Source organism: Papio anubis, chromosome 14, assembly GCF_008728515.1.
Source record: "Papio anubis isolate 15944 chromosome 14, Panubis1.0, whole genome shotgun sequence".
Lineage (NCBI taxonomy): Eukaryota > Metazoa > Chordata > Mammalia > Primates > Cercopithecidae > Papio > Papio anubis.
In genome coordinates, this window is record NC_044989.1 from 103,661,230 (window position 1) to 103,677,946 (window position 16,717).

General features: G+C 43.2%; 2 protein-coding genes across 5 annotated transcripts; one reads left to right on the plus strand and one right to left on the minus strand.

The window, feature by feature from the left end:
- Nucleotides 1–6,241: 6,241 nt before the first annotated feature.
- LIPT1 (lipoyltransferase 1) lies at nucleotides 6,242–13,727 on the minus strand. 4 transcript variants are annotated; one of them, XM_017947774.2, is made up of 3 exons: nucleotides 13,629–13,727; nucleotides 10,300–10,415; nucleotides 6,242–7,443 (listed from the first exon to the last, which is right to left on the minus strand). In XM_017947774.2, exons 2-3 carry the CDS (start codon nucleotides 10,380–10,382, stop codon nucleotides 6,321–6,323), a joined length of 1,206 nt encoding a protein of 401 aa, XP_017803263.1. In that variant the 5' UTR covers nucleotides 10,383–10,415; nucleotides 13,629–13,727; the 3' UTR covers nucleotides 6,242–6,320. The 4 variants fall into 4 exon arrangements, with proteins under 4 accessions (XP_017803263.1, XP_009183003.1, XP_003909071.1 ...); XM_009184739.4 differs by lacking the exon at nucleotides 13,629–13,727 and adding an exon at nucleotides 13,313–13,598; XM_003909022.4 differs by lacking the exon at nucleotides 10,300–10,415 and having other exon boundaries at nucleotides 13,629–13,709.
- On the plus strand, nucleotides 13,453–15,009 carry LOC108581806 (basic salivary proline-rich protein 2-like). Its single transcript, XM_017948033.2, has 2 exons — nucleotides 13,453–13,988; nucleotides 14,550–15,009. Exons 1-2 carry the CDS (start codon nucleotides 13,453–13,455, stop codon nucleotides 14,650–14,652), a joined length of 639 nt encoding a protein of 212 aa, XP_017803522.2. The 3' UTR covers nucleotides 14,653–15,009.
- The last annotated feature ends 1,708 nt before the right edge of the window (nucleotides 15,010–16,717 follow it).

The window sequence follows — 16,717 nt, forward strand, 5'->3', positions numbered from 1 at the left end:
AAATATTTTTGTAAATATATTACTCAGTAGATTTACAACGTTTCTTTCAAGTAATACAGCTAATTTAAACATGTTACCAGCTTTTCTGTTACTTGGCTGTGGGAGCATGTCAACAAATAATGAGCCTCTATCAGGAAGATGAATTAGATCTTAATTTTGCCTTGGGAGTTTTGAGTCCAGGAGGGAAAGACACCATGGATTAGAGTGCTTTTAAAGAGACAGATGGAGCTTGGGCAACCTGTTTCTGCGGGGAAAAAAAAAAAAAAGCTGGGCATGGTGGCACGTGCCTATAGTCCTAGCTACTTGGAGGCTGAGGTGAAAGGATCACTTGAGCTTAGGAGGTCGAGGCTGCAGTGAGCTGAGAATGCACCACTGCACTCTAGCCTGGGTGACAGAGCCAGACCCTGTCTCAAAAAAGAAAAAAAAAAAGACAAATGAGCTTGGGGTCTAATACACAGGAAAGTAAAATGTTAATTTTGTTGCAATTAAGATAATTGTCTTTGGTAAACGTTTCCCATCATGCAGTTGTGCAATATTACCTAACTCCATAAAGGCAAATCAACCCATTCAGTTATCCAAATGCATTTTGCAGCTTACTCACTTTGGCTGGCACATTTGTAAAGCCTTGCAGCTTAGAATCAACTGTTCTGGGTAGCTTTTCATCCAGATGCCAGTTGTGTGGTTGGAGACAGAATAGATTCCATGGAGACAGGCTGGAAGAGGGGTTGTATGCTAGAGGTAGTGAGTAGTCCACAGCTCAAAGAACATGCTGGCTGGGCACAGTGGCTCACGCCTGTAATCTCAGCACTTTGGGAGGTGGAGGCAGGCGGATCACCTAAGTCAGGAGTTTGAGACCAGCCTGACCAACATGGAGAAGCCCTGTCTTTACTTAAAATACAAAATTAGCTGGCTATGGTGGCGCATGCCTGTAATTCCAGCTACTCGGGAGGCTGAGGCAGGAAAATTGCTTGAACCCTGGAGGCGGAGGCTGCAGTGAGCGGAGATTGTGCCATTGCACTCCAGCCTGGGCAACAAGAGTAAAACTCCATCTCAAATTAAACAAACAAAAAAACCCAGCTAAGCTAACATATGTAAGAGGAAAACTATAGTACCAGTGTTCAGTATTGGAGAGTGCACATACAAATGTCACATCTGAGGACTATACAGAGTTAAATGGTGTAGAGGACCAAAGGTAGAGACATGGGAACAAGGTTGGACAGAGTGGTCTTGGGCAAGCCTTGGAGACTATGTTTTCCTTTTGTGAGACAGCTGGTAGGTACAAGATAGCATAAAAGGCCAGGAAGGGCTTCCAGAACAGTTCCTGATTTTTTTTTAATGTTTTCAGGTTCAGGTGCTGATAATACTGAATCTGAAAAATTTTAGACTCAAACTAATTTGCTAAGCTTTATCATATGGAAATTCAGGGTCTCAGGAAAACACCTGAACAAGTGTTGGCCTGATCCGAAGTTCCTTTCTGCAGAGTATCTTAGCTTATCTTGCCTGGTACCCGATGCCACGTGGAAATGGAGTAGCTCTTTTTTTTTTTTTTTTTTTTTTTGAGATGGAGTCTCGCTCTGTCCCCCAGGCCGGAGTGCAGTGGCGCGATCTCGGCTCACTGCAAGCTCTGTCTCCCAGGTTCACGCCATTCTCCTGCCTCAGCGTCCGGACTAGCTGGGACTACAGGTGCCCACCACAGCGCCTGGTTAATTTTTTGTATGTTTAGTAGAGACGGGGTTTCACCGTGGTCTCGATCTCCTGACCTTGTGATCCGCCCGCCTCGGCCTCCCAAAGTGCTGGGATTACAGGTGTGAGCCACCGTGCCCGGCGGAGTAGCTCTTAATTAAGGTAAGAACATGTGTTAGGCCTCTTTACCTTCATGTTAAAATAACAATTCCGATTTCTAAAGCATATCCATCTGTTACCATGGAGAATTAGCAATTCACAACCCTGTGCAATTAACTTTTATCCAACTGCTGTAAAAATCCTGGCTAAGACGTAGTGATATTTAAAGAAAAGAGTCTACAGACATGCTATCCATTCTAGATATTTGGTGTTCTATCCCAAGATCTAATTAGGGCACCAGAAGCCTACCAGCTACAGCTTAAATATATCAGGAAATGTATAAGAACTATGTGAACAGCTGTAAGCGTTACGGAAGGATATAAAAGAAAATTAGGGGAAGTAGAAAGACAAATTGTACTCCTGAATGGGAAGACTTGATGTCAGTTCTCTCTAACTTAATTTATAAATTAAGTAACAAAAGAGTAACACCAGGAGACTTGCTTGACCAGCTATAAAGACATAGCTACAATAATTTTCTTAAAAATGTATGGGCATAGGCACTGATTTATTTAAATCAGTGGGACAGAATAAAAGAGTCCAGAAACACATTTGAAAGAGAGAAATCGAATGTATATAAATGAGTATTTAATATGTAGTAAAGGTGATATTTTGAGTTAGTGGAGAAAGAACTCAACAAATGGTTGGAAAAAATAACATTAAGGCCTCTGTCTTACTCCGCATAAAGAAATTTTTCTATAATGATGTTGACACCACATAAAGAAATAATTCTAAATGTATTACAGAGCTAATTAATGAAAAATTTATATACATATATTTTAAAACTCCACTTAATGAACCGAGTATAACAGAAAGCCCCCGAACTGTTAAGAGCAAAAGACTTGGTCATGTAAATATACAAAACTTGAGTAAAAAGGACACATAAACTAAGTTAAAAAAAATGAGAGATCAAATTTATAAAATTATAAAGAGTCAGTATCCCTAATATATAAGGATGATGGCCAGATTTTTGGCAGTGACCTTGACCTGACCTCCTTTAGCCTCCACAACTACTTGGGCCTTACAGCAGCCTCTCCTGCTGTACTGCATCGTTCCTATCAGTACACACATCTCGAGCCAGATGCCACCCTATTTTTTCATTCTTCATGAAAAACTTCTTGAAAGAGTGCTCTCTGTTTTGTTTTGTTTTCTTATTTCCTCACCACCTATTCACTTTAACTCACTTCAGTCTGGCTACTGCCCCAATTACTCCACTGACATCGCTTTTGCTAAGGTCAACAGTGGTCTCTATACCACCATATTCAATGGGCACTTTTAAACTCTCGTATCATGTGACCTTTCAGAAGCACTTGACCCAGTTGGCTACTCCCTTCTTAGAACTCTTGACTTTCATGAAACATACTTTCTTCCTCCATTCTTCTTATATTTTAAATACTGAAGTTCTCCCAAGCTAGGTACTAGGTAGTAACCTTTTTTAAATTCACACTCTTTCCCTGATTACACAGTAAGTGTTCTTAGTAAAAAGCAATGAAAACTGCTCCTACCTGATATAAGCAAAAAAGGGGTTTATTACAAGAAGAGTAGGTAGTTAAGCTATAGACTGAGACATAGAGGTTTTGGAGTGAAAAATCACATCTAGAATCACTACCCAGAACTAATCAGATGACACTCCTGCTGACACTGATGCAAGGGCTGGATGCAGTAGCCTCCATCACTGACATCACTGGCATGGAGACTACCACTGCCAGCCTCACTGCCTTCATGACCCCAGAAATTCAGGCCCCTGTCGCTGCTTCCAGAGAAGGGTTCTCATCATTCCAGATGTTCTGCATCACTACTGTCTAATTCAAAGTATAGAGCAGTTGCATCTGATTGGCACAGCTTAAGTCACGTGCCCACGCCTGTGCTTCGAGGAAGGCCAGGAAACAGTATAGTGAACTTTTGTTTCCACAGAAGGAAGTAGGCTCTACCTCCTACGAGGTGGAGAGGTCCCCAAACATGTAAGGGGACTCAGATGCTGAATATTTAATAGTTTAACATTTAAACTTTAGATGAATTATAAAAGTCCAAAATTACTCATTCTCATGACTTGAAGTACTATTTATATGCCGTTAGCCCTCAAATTTATAAATTAAGCCAAGACTTCTCCTTGGAGTTCTTATTCAACTGCCTATGACATCTCAGAAGCACACAAACATTTCACATATAATACACCCCAACCAAACTTTTCATATATACTCCCCTACTCCCCACGTATACTCCCATCCATCCAATCTCAAATAAGAAATTTAGGAGTAAAGGCCAGGTACAGTGGCTCATACCTGTAATCTCAGGATTCTGGGAGGCTGAGGCAGGCAGATCACCTGAGGTCAGGAGTTCAAGAACAGCCTGGCCAACATAGCGAAACCTGTCTCCACTCAAAATACAAAAATTAGCCAGGCGTGGTGGTGCAGCTACTTGGGAGGCTGAGGCAGGAGGATCACTTGAACCCAGGAGGCAGAGGTTGCGGTGGACTGAGATCATACCTCTGCACTCCAGCCTAGGTGACAGAATAAGACCCTGTCTCAAAAAAATAAGACTATATATATATATATATATATATGCCATTCTGACTCCTCGCTCATGCCCATATGCAAACATTCAGAAAGTTCTGGGGAAACCACTGCAAAACATATCTTGAGTCCATCGGTTTCAGGGGTTACTTGGCCAGATTTCCAATTTGGAACTCGAAGCCCTTAACACCCTTTGCCTGATGATATCCTCTCTCTGGAGAAACAAATGGTATTACTGCACCAAAGCACATCATATCAGGATTTTTCACCTTTCTCAAAAAATAATTTTCACATGTGGCAACAAGTGCGATACACTCATGAGTAATCTCTTCAAAGTTGTGTTTACTTGGTATTTAATATTGCTTTTAAATAACAAAAGGATCTGCCCATGAAACCTGCTAAACTGCCAATCATGTTTGTCCCAAGAACACCTTGAAAAATACACTCACTCACCCCCACTCTGAGATAATCAGTTGTCGGCAAAACCCTGTGTCCATGCCTGCTCTTCCTAAAAATAAAAAAAGGATGGGGCCTGGAACGACTGAGATATATTAAAAGAAAATAACTCATAAAAAAAAAAGAGGGAGCTGGGCATGGTGTTGAGCACCTGTGGTTCCAGCTACTCCAGAACCTGAGGTGAGAGGATCACTTGAGCCCAGGACCTATGAGCATGCCACTGCACTCCCGCCTGGGCAAGGGTAAGACCCTGTCTTGAAAGAGAAAGGGAGGGGAGAGGGGAGGAGGGTGGCCATGGGGGCTGGACGGGCTCATTTCTGAAGGTCTCAACTCTCACCAAATTATGAATCAAGGTTTGTGACAAGGTAAGAGTAGTGGAATTCTGAGCTTGAGAAGAGTGGAAACATTCCCCTCAAGAATGAGGGGAACTCAACCAGAGATGAATTAAATCTGACACCAGCAGAAAGATACATTAAGTTGAAAATTATAAATATCAAATTGGGCTAATCTTCAATGATTATATGATCTTACTCCCCAGCATCACCTGCCAAAAAGAATAGAAAATCAATTGTTTAGACTAAAATTAAAAAGTGGCTACGGTAGAAGGTCAAAGGAGAGAAGCAAAGGAGAATACTGGTAAGAAAGTACAGTATAAAGTAAATTTCAGGCTGGGATAGAAGGGAAATGATGCAAGGAGAGATTAGGGAAGGGTTAAGAGCTTAGAAAAGTACAACAGCCTTAATTTTTAGTGGGAGAATAGAAAGAAAAGAAAATATAACTAAAAGGGAGAATTTTAGAGTTTAGGATATAAGGAGAGGTGACAAGAAATCTGGGTTATATCTCCGAGAGGGAAGAAAAACAGAGAATTAAGTCTGAGGTCAGAGTGTCCAATATTGTATATAGCCCCAAGAGAGTTAAAGCAGCAGCTGAAATATAAATACATGCCAGGTATTAAAATCAATGAACAGACAGGGCATGGTGGCTCATGCCTGTAATCCCACAATTTGGGAGGCTGAGGCCAGTGGATTACTTGAGGCCAGGAGTTCGAGACCAGCCTGGCCAACACAGTGAAACCCTGTCTCTACTAAAAATAGAAAAAATTAGCTGGGCGTGGTGTCACAAGCCTGTAGTCCCACTACTTGGGAGGCTGAGGCATGAGAACCACTTGGACTCAGGAGGTAAAGGTTGCAGTGGGCCAAGATCGTGCCACTGCACTCCAGCCTGGGTGACAGAGTGAAACTCTGTCTCAAAATAAATAAATGAAATAAATAAAATAAAATCAATGAAGGAAGAAAGAGAAGAAAGAGGATCCTAGAGGTCAGAAGAAATACACAGATAGGAATAGGTGATAAATAATTTCAGATGGGGAGAAGTTACTGAAAGAGACTAGGTTTTTTATTTTTATTTTTTTTGAAGTTACTGAAAGAGACTAGTTTTTTTTTTGACATACAATGTGCAAGTATGAGACATTTTATTTTCTAATTGAAACTGTATTAAGACATTTACTTGGAATCACATTATTCCCTTAATTTTTTCACAGAGAATATTCCATTTACTGTGTAGTTTGTGGTCTTGTGGACATGTTCTAAGTAATATATTTGTTAGCATGGTAGTTTCAGTTGGGCAAAACTTACTGCCAATAAGACTTGAATTTAATTTGTCACGTATTTCCAATGGCAACCAATGATCAGGTGCTTCAATATTACAAATTTCAATTCTTCCATTCTTTATGTCTAGGAATACTTTAATTTCCAAGTGTGACTGTTCATACAACACATGAAAGGAAGTATTTATACTAAACTTTGGAGTTTTGCCGTATATCCACTCCCACGTTTGTAGTTCTTTGGCTTTGCTATTTATGCCAGGAAACAGTGTCTCGTCCGTTGGGTTTATTAGGTGAATGTGATGATCAATTTGATGATAAGCAGCATACTCTGTAGCGACAGCATTCATTAGTACTTCACAGGTCAGAGTGGGATCCTTTTCCAAAAGATTTTTCACTAAGGAAGGTATGCTGGCAGTGGCATTGCTCCTGATCCCTTGGTAAGGACTCTTTAGCAACGAGGACAAGAACGTCCCGTCAGTACTACATAATAAAGTGCAATGGTGATAGGCAGTAGTCCGGCCAATCTTAGAAGCTGTTCCTGAGATTTTAAACTGTCCATCAAGTAAAAGGTCAAACCTTTTGGTAGCCTGCACATCTAGCTGGGGTTGGACAGCATTCAGAGCTCTCAAAATTAATTTCAGATTTTCCATTCTATCATACTTTTTTTTGGTTGTAAAGAAAGTCAAATTGATGTTACCCATATCATGGTAGACTGTTCCTCCTCCACTTCTTCTCCGAGCCAGTTTTATACCTTCTTCTCTCATTAGATTCAGGTTACATTCCTGCCAAGGATTTTGATGCCTACCAATTACAACAGAGGGAGAATTCCGCCAAAAGAACAGAACTGGTTTGCCTTCTAGATTCATGTGGTCATGGATCCAGTCTTCCACAGCCAGATTTTGATAGACGTCATTGGAAACTGACTGTAAAATGAGCCCATTTTTTACTGTTTGTTTAAAGCCAGCTGCTGGGACCTGGTGGTTACAAAGTAACTGGAAGCAATTCTTCATTGAAAATGGGATCAACATGCTTTTAAAAATGGAAGACAAACAAATTAATTCATTAAAAAAAGGAACATTAAATTATATTTTCTAACTATCAATTCTTGGGTATTTAATCCGAACTTATCTCTAAGTATCCAGTGCAGTTGCTTTTGGCTTTTAGCTTTACAATTAGTCTTTAGCAATGCTATAACTCAGTATTCAAAAGAAATAAATGAAGACAAATTTCAAATAATTTCAGTTGAAATAATTTCACAGTTTTCAAACAGTAAGTCTGCTGCAAATACATTATGTAATATATCTTTTTTTTTTTTTTTCCTCTTAGAGACAGGATTTCACCACATTGCCCAGGCTGGTCTCAAACTCCTGGGCTCAAGCGATCCTCCCGTCCTGGCCTCCCAAAGTGCTGGGATTACAGGCATGAGCCACTGCACTCAGCCACATTACCTAGAATATATCTTAAAGCCAAATTATGTTGAATTCACAAGCAACAAATGTTCATCAAGAAAAATGAGAAAACACAGATAAGCAAGAATAAGAAAATAAAAGCATTGATAGTCCTAATCACAATGAACATTTTGGTGTAAATCCATTTTATTTCTAAGCATGTGTACGCACACACATTTCCCTCCCCCAAAGTGTAACGATACTATTATTTCATTCAACTATCTATCTATCCATCCATCCATCCCATCCATCCATCCATCCATCCATGCATTTTTTTTGAGATGGAGTCTTGCCCTGTCACCCAGGCTAGAATGCCATGGCGTGATCTTGGCTCACTGCAACCTACGCCTCCCGGGTTCAAGCGATTCTCCTGCCTCAGCTGGGATCACAGGCGCCTGCCACCACACCTAGCTAAATTTTGTATTTTTACTAGACACGGGGTTTCACCATGTTGGCCATGCTGGTGTCGAACTCCTGACCTCAGGTGATCTGCCCACCTCAGCTTCCCAAAGTGCTGGGATTACAGGTGTGAGCCACTGCACTGGCCCACTCAGCCTATTTTGCATCAGCTTTAATGACTGTTTAATATTCCATTGTTTAAGACAGGGTATCACTCTGTAATTGTCTCACTACAGCCTTGACCTCCTGGGCTCAGGCAATCTCCACACCTCAGCCTCTGAAGCAGCTGGGACTACAGGTACACGCCACCATGCCTGGCTAATTTTTAAATTTTTTGTAGCGATGGGGGTCTCCCTATGTTGCCCAGGTTGATCTTGAACTCCTGGGCTTGAGTGATCCTCCTACCTCAGCCTCCCAAAGTGCTGGGATTACAGGCATGGGCCACCACACCTGGAACCAAGTTCTTTAGTTAAGTAGTATCTTAGAAGTACAATTCCTAGATTAAAGAGTCTTCCTATTTTCATCACTCTTGTTATAGTTTATAAACTAACCTACAAAAAGTTGAATGAGTTTACATTCTGTCTAGAAAGGTGTGGCGAGGTTTAATAGAGGAAGGAATACTTGAACTGAGTCACCAAATCGGATAGTTTGCCAGGTCGAGGAGTGTATTCCAGGCATATGCAGAGACAAAGAGTCATGTAATAGTGAGGTGTGTTTTGGGGATTCCCTCCTAGGAGAAAGAGCTACAGTACTAGTCTTCAAGTTCCACTGAAGCCTGTGGCTATTCTGTCCTAGGAAGCCTCGCAACCGAGATTGCATTACTTTGGTTAATCTCTTTGTTCTTGGTTTTGCTTGACTGACTTTGACACAGTACCATATTCATTCAACAAGTATGTATGGAGTGTCTCCTAGGTACAAGGCAATAAGAAGATAGAAAATGGGAGGAGATAAATCATGTAATGAACTAAAATATTTGGACTTTTTTAAAGGCAGCTAAGATCCACTGAAGTTTTAAGCAGGAAGTGTTAACTCAGCCATTATACAATCTGCCTCTGCAGGGTTGAGTATGGATTAAATAAAGGATGGACTGGGGACAGGGAGAACAGTTAATGGACTAAGTAAAGTTGTCCACACTAGAGATGAGGGCCTAAAATATGGTAGGGGAGAGAGAGAGAGAGAGAGAGAGAAGGGGATGGATATGAGTGACATTAGGAAGGTGAACTGGCCGGGCACAGTGGTTCACGCCTATAATCCCAGCACTTTGGGAGGCCGAGGCGGGCGGATCATGAGGTCAGGAGATCGAGATCATCCTGGCTAACACAGTGAAACCCCATCGCTACTAAAAATACAAAAAATTAGCCAGGCATGGTGGCGGGTACCTGTAGTCCCAGCTACTCCAGAGGCTGAGGCAGGAGAATGGCGTGAACCCGAGAGGCGGAGCTTGCAGTGAGCTGAGATCGAGGCACTGCATTCCAGCCTGGGCGACAGAGCGAGACTATCTTAAAACAAAACAAAAAAAAAAGAAGGTGAACTGGTCCTTGCCTTCAAGAAACAAGTATCTCCACAATCTAGTGGGAGATACTAAAAAACAAGTAAGGCAATAATGAAAATATAGTGTCCTAAATGCTGTGATACGTGTTAAGTACATTAGAGGGCCCTCTAATGCTCTAATTAGTGGATGTGACATTGAAGCTGAGACATAAAAGGGGTAAAGAAAAGAATTCTAACTGTGCAACAGCTTAGTGGAAAAGGAGATAGGACCCATGCAAATAATTTAATTCTACTGGCTGGTTCTTAGGAATACAAGAATGGGGAGTTAATAAGAAGGCAAGAGAAGTAGACGTTAGATTATAAAGAACTTTAAATCCACGTGAAATGCTTGAACTTTATTGCCCAGGCTGAAGTGCAGTGGTGTGATCACGGCTCACTGCAGCCCCGACCTCCTAGGCTTAAGCAATTCTCCCACCTCAGTCAGCATGTGCCACCAGGCCTGGCCTTTTTTTTTTTTTTTTTTTTTTTTGTAGAGATGAAGTCTCACCTTGCTGTCCAGGCTGGTCTCAAACTCCTGGACTCAAGCAGTCCTCCTGCCTTGGCCTCCCAAAGCGCTGGGATTACAGGCATGAGGGCTTTGGATTTATACTTCAGAGACACCGCCTAGAGATTAAGCATGGAGAATGTACAATACTTGTTAATAGGTTGAATTAGGGTGAGAGAAAGAGAAGCCAAGGATGATGTCCTTTATGATATAATGATTACAAGTTCAAACCAGACTGCCCTCATTCAAATCCCAATTCTATGCGTTATCAGTTGAATGACCTAAGGCAGATTACTTTTCTATGCCTCAGATTTGTTATCTAATATGTGCGTAACGACAGGACTCATCTCGTATTATCAGGTTGAGTCTAATGAGCTAATACATATGAAGTGCCTGGCATTGAAGAAGGTACACAATATGTGTTAACTATTTTATTAATATTATGCCCTGATTTCTGGCCTGGCAAAGAGGTGAAATTTCCTAGGAAAGATTTTATAGGAACAGGAAGTATGGGGTTAAGATAACTGGTTCATTTTGACTGTGTTGAACTAGCAGCCAACGGTACAGAGCTCAATGGATGGTAACTGAGGTCACAGGAAGGTGGTTCAGTGAGAAGATTTAAGGGCCTGTGACATAAGCCTGAAGAGCAGCGACATTTAAGGGATATACAGAAGAAGGAGGGAGAGCTCCCAAAGGAAGCTGAGAATAGAAGAAAAGGCAGAAAAATTTTAAATATGCTTTTATGGAAGCTTCAAGGAGACAAGATGGCTAACAGTGCCAAATGCCAAAGATTGAGCAAATAAGACGAGGGTTGAAAAGGATCTATTAAACAGTATCAAGAAGGTTATCAGTGATCGTGGTAAGAACCAGATGTACTGAGTAAATAGGAGGCCCAAGGTGGATACAATGAGGGTATTCTAGTTGTGAAGTGGAAAAGCTAGGGCAGTAGGTAGAAAGGAATGTGGAGTTAGGAGAGGATTTAAGATGCAATAGATCTGAGCATGTTTAGATGCTGGTAGGAGTCAAGACAGGGCAACATTGGAGAAGGGAGGTCCTTGAGAAAGTGATGATATTGGGATCCAGAGTTCAGGTAGGAGGCAGCCTTAACGGAGAAAGTAACAGATAGGAGTGGTGGGCACTAATAAGCTGGATGGTGTCTGTGGATATGGAGATTGTCAAAGATCTTGTGAAATATCTTTTCCTAAGATTAAGGCTCTTACTCTTCTCTGCACATGCAGAGTGTGGAAGGATAGCAAAGTAGTTAAGGACTTAAATTTTTAAACCTGGCTCTGCCACTTACTAATGACTCTAGCTGCTTCAGTGGCCTCAGACGTCATAAAATGGTTGAGAGAATTAAATGTGTTAAAATGCATAAGCCATCCATGTTTGGCAAATACGAAACATTAACTGTTACGACAGGGTTCCCCCTTTCCCACCTCTACTCTATGCTTACTGTTCCTATCATACAACATGTATTCCCTCAAGTGAACAAGGATTCCTAACCGAGACACGTCAAAGTGGCATTTACCTTGACAAATTATAGTTCAAGATATTGACTTTGGTCAAAAATGTGATCTTGTTAGGGTTCCAGAATTGATCCAATTCATGTATTGAGCCAATGAAGGTATTTTAATAGTGCTCAGAATATCTCTAGTCATCCAGGTATTGTATATACAGTGTGAATGAAACACAACAAAGGTCTTAATTCAACAAAGTTCTCATCAATCACATGACATTGTTCTCAGCACTTGGGATTCATCAGTGAGTTAAATGAATAAAGGTGATAAGGAGGGCTATTAAAAAAAGTAGATGGCCAGGTGAGGTGACTCACACCTGTAATCCCAGCACTCTGGGAGGCGGAGGTGGACAGATCACCTGAGGTCAGGAGTTTGAGACCAGCCTGGCCAACATGGTGAAACCCCGTCTCTCCCAAAAATACAAAAATTACCCGGGCGTGGTGGGGCGCCTGTAATACCAGCTACTCGGGAGGCTGAGGCAGGAGAATCGCTTGAACCCGGGAGGTGGAGGTTGCAGTGGGCCGAGATGGTGCCACTGCACTCCAGGCTGGGCAAGAGAGCGAGATTCGGTCTATTTAAAAAAAAAAAAAAAAAAAGTAGAGCTGAGAAACGGAGGATTGGAAATGTGTATGTGAGAAAACGTACGTTGCAATTTTAAATAGGGTTGTTAGGCTAAGCCTCATTAAGAAGGCGTCATGTGAGAAAAGATGCAAGAAGCTGTTCTAACCACCTGAACACATAAACCAATAAACAGACCTCAGTGAGGATGTGACATTTCAACTGAACCCCGAAAAATGAGAAAGAATCACGCAGAGTGAAAAAAGTGAAAACAAAGGGATGTCCAAAAATCCCTGACTGCCAGCTTATTGATTTACAAAGAGAACTATAGGCCACCAATCAGATATTCAGATGAGCCTGTCCAATTATTCACTATAAGACTACTGACAAGCCAACTCTTAAGTTTGCTTGGTGAATACGTACTCAGAACAAAAGGACCGAGTTACATGATTTGAAAGTCTGACGGAACGGGCTCTGAGAAAAACACTTCCTCAACTCAGGAGAGCCCCTGCTCTTAAGCCGGGATACCCTCTCTCCTCTAGAGGCGTGGATTCATCTGGCTCAGGGGCGCCCCTCTTTTTTTATTCTATGCTCCAGTAGCGCATCAGACCCCGACTGAGTAATGCACAGTATTTCAGGATATTTCACAGTCGTTGGGACAGTGTCAAGCCTTTGATGGTCTGGTTAAATTTTGTTCCTTAAAAATCACTTTGAATCTTTCTACTCTAACCCTTTAATGACTAATTTTATAAAGTTTTTCCTTATCTTCCATGTTCTTGGGACACTTCCCTACCTCTGCACTGCCAAACACGCCTCCCCATCACTGAACTGAAAGCGAAAACAGCACAATCCCATCTATCTTTCTAGGCAGGCGCAGCTTCTTCATAAGACCTTGCTAAGACCCTATTATTTTGCCCCCTCTCTGGTAATATACAACTTACTCAGAATCTCATTACGGTCGTGTGCATGTTTTACTTCGCCCTTTTGGCTCCCAGGGGGCGTGCACACAGCTAGCCTCCAACATGTTTTACGGTATTTACCCTCCCTCTTGTGTTCGGGGTCGACCCTTCCTAACAGTGAAATGAGGTCGTCCCAAGCGCCGAGGGGAAAGCGTGCACACAGAACCCTTCAGTACCGGCGGGGGAGACCCGCAGGCCCTGCCCCACCGCCAGAGACCCCACTCGCGCCCACGGACCACGGCCGCCCACGCGCCATGGCCCGCAACATCCCGGCTAGAAGCGCTTCCGCTTCACCCACCTGCGGCTTCCGGTCGTGCACACGGCCTCGCGAGGGCGCGAGCCGGAAAAGTGCGCCGTACGACCCCGAGCAACCGGCAGGCCTTGCGCGCGACCCTGCCCCGCCCCCTGAGGGCCGGCCCCCTGGAGCGCCGGAGCAGGAGGGGCGCGCAGGGATCGCGCCGCGCCTCGCCGCCTGCGGGGTCGTGGGGTCCCCGCAGCCCGCAGGGGTGCTAAGTAAGGGTCCTTCAGGGCGGGAACCAGATTCGAGGCAGGGACGCAGGCCACGTTCGAAAAAAAGTACCGAAAGTCATAAGGCCCCAGTTCAGATGGGCGTTCCCCGCGTGACAGCACAGACTTTAACGGCCACCCCTGGGCGAAGGTAGGAGAGCGGATGTGCTAGGTTGGAGGGGGCATTTCGTGGAGCTAGTTTAGGGGGAGCCCCCAGAAGCCCGGAGCAGTCAGGTCACACGACGGGCAGGAAGGAGGACCAGCAAATACTTTTTACTGAGCATGTAGGCGTTACGCTGGGTCTTTACGTATCTCCTCCAAATAAGTGAGTCCAAGTGGCAGGTGACTCGAAAGGTGATGAAATTCAAGTCAGTTTTGAAAGACACATTGCATTTAAAGGAATAAATGGTATTCGCAGTACAGAGATGATAATACAGGATGGAGTGGATCAGAAAACACACTGAGGCGAGTGATCATTCCCATTTGCCAACTCATTGCAGTTGGCAAGAAAATCCTGTGGTTCCATGAGATGGGAGATTACCCCAGGTATTGCTGCGTAACAAACTGCCTCAAACAGTGGCTTCTATCTCTAACATGGGGGCAAGGTGGGTGACTCCTCTGCTAGTTTCTCCTGAGCGTATTCATGTGGCTTCATTCAGCACCGGTTGGCTATGCTGGGCGGTCCAAGATAACCTTATTCATGCTCTGGCAGGTGCTGCCTGGCTGCTAGGGCACCTCAACTGAGGCCTAATCTTGGAAGCAGCGCCTCAGCCATATTCTATTGGCCAAAAACAACAAAGCCAGCCCAGAGTTAAGGCGTGGCGTAGTGGACTTCACCTCTTGATGAGAGAAGCCCAAAGAACTGGTGGTCACCTTTTTCAGTCTTGCTCAGAAATCAATCTCTCCTTCAGTGAAAATAGAAACCACGAAGACTTGCCTCTTGGAGTAAGAATCATTCAATGTTCAGTTTGGTGATGTTGATACGGTAAATGACCAGGGCTTCATGTAAAGCTACAATGAAGACATAATGACACCTCATTTCTTTATTATTACACCTTTTACCAAGGTCACTCTGAGTTAGTCTATCTTGTATTGTGCAGGTGGGAATGAATTTTGTTTAGAGTTAACTGCACTAGGAATTTTCCTAGTTATTATTAAAAACAGTCACAGAATATTGTTGCTCTTTGCTTATATTACTTCCTTCTAAATTCCTTTTCTCTGAAATATCAGGTGGTACAGTTTTGCGTTTTTTTCCCCCTAGTTTCCTGCTGAAGAGGTTTTAAAGAATCCCATTCCCTCCTCCTTGCCCCAGGACTTCTGTCCCTTGGTTATTCTTAACTTTACCTACTTCTTTGGCTTCTCCACTGGAACCTTTCCAGTGACACTCAAACATGCTGTAGTCTTTAACAATCCTCCAGTGACCTCACTTCTTTTTCCACTTTTCATCCTGCCTGCTACCCTTCTGAGCCAGCCTTCTTGGAAAAACCGCTGTACATCCAGTGTCTACTTTCTCACTTCCCATTCATTGTTTCAACGTACTCCAAAATGGCTTTCCCCCCAATTATCCAGCAAAAGTGCTTTTGCTAAGGTCACTGGTGACATTCATATTGCTAGATCCAGTGGACTTTTCAGTCTTCATCTAACTGTTCATTTGACTACCTCAACCATTCCTGTGGACAACTGTGACATTACCCTGTCAACTCCTCAGTCCCCTTTGCCAGGTTTTCCTCTAGCCTCACTGCCAACTCCTCAGTCCCCTTGGCCAGCTACCCTGCTCTAGTCAACCCCTAAATGTTGGCGTTCCTCAGATCTTTATCTCACACTACATTCTCTTTAAGCAATTTCATTCATTCTATGGCTTTAAGTACCATTTCTGTATACAACTTCAAAATTTATACTTTTTAGTTCCATAGATACAACTGCCTTGTAAACCTGGTAAGTCTAAAAACCATGCTCCTGAACTCACTCTTTTTTTCCCCCAGGGATCCTGCATGCATCTAGCCTTTTTTGCTAGAAGCCCTTTCTTCTTCCTCACTTTCCACTTCCAAACCATGACTACATCCTGTCAAACTTCACCTGTACTCTATCCCCTTCTCTCCACTTTTATGACCATCACCTTCATTCACTTAAACAACCATGTCACTGCAGAAGCTATAAGTGTCCTCAGAGGCTGCTCTGTCTATGGAGTAGCGATTCTGTTGTTTCTTTACTTTCTTTTTTTTCTTTTTTTTCTTTTTTTTTTTTTTTTGAGACGGAGTCTCGCGCTGTCGCCCAGGCTGGAGTGCAGTGGCCGGATCTCAGCTCACTGCAAGCTCCGCCTCCTGGGTTCACGCCATTCTCCGGCCTCAGCCTCCCGAGTAGCTGGGACTACAGGCGCTGCCACCTCGCCCGGCTATTTTTTGTATTTCTTAGTAGAGACGGGGTTTCACCGTGTTAGCCAGGATGGTCTCGATCTCCTGACCTCGTGATCCGCCCATCTCGGCCTCCCAAAGTGCTGGGATTACAGGCTTGAGCCACCGCGCCCGGCCTGTTTCTTTACTTTCTTAATAAACTTGCTTTCAAAAATATCCTGAGATATTCTTTCCCATTTCCCACAGTTAAAATCAAGTTTATGGCCCAGTGGGAGGATTACCTGAGGCCAGGAGTTTGAGACCAGTCTGGGTAACATTGTGAGACTCTGTCTCTAAAAAAATACAAAAACATGCTGGGTATGGTGGCACATGCCTGTAATCCTAGCTACTGGGAGGCTGAGGCAGGAAGATCGCTTAAGAACAGGAATTTGACGCTGCAGTGAGCTGTGATCGCTCCACTGCTCTCCAGCCTGGGCAACAGAGTGAGACCATCTTAAAAAAAAGAAAATTCAGCTTTATGTGGTATGTC

Bases quoted from the DNA above. Each gene is read 5' to 3' on its own strand.
- LIPT1 (XM_017947774.2), bottom strand. From the start codon at position 10,382: ATGCCTGTAATCCCAGCGCTTTGGGAGGCCAAGGCAGGAGGACTGCTT. The intron at 7,444-10,299 runs GTGAGACTTCAT...CATTTTTAAAAG, and splicing joins AGACCAGCCTGGACAGCAAG to CATGTTGATCCCATTTTCAA.
- LOC108581806 (XM_017948033.2), top strand. From the start codon at position 13,453: ATGAGGTCGTCCCAAGCGCCGAGGGGAAAGCGTGCACACAGAACCCTT. The intron at 13,989-14,549 runs GTAGGAGAGCGG...ATGCTCTGGCAG, and splicing joins ACGGCCACCCCTGGGCGAAG to GTGCTGCCTGGCTGCTAGGG.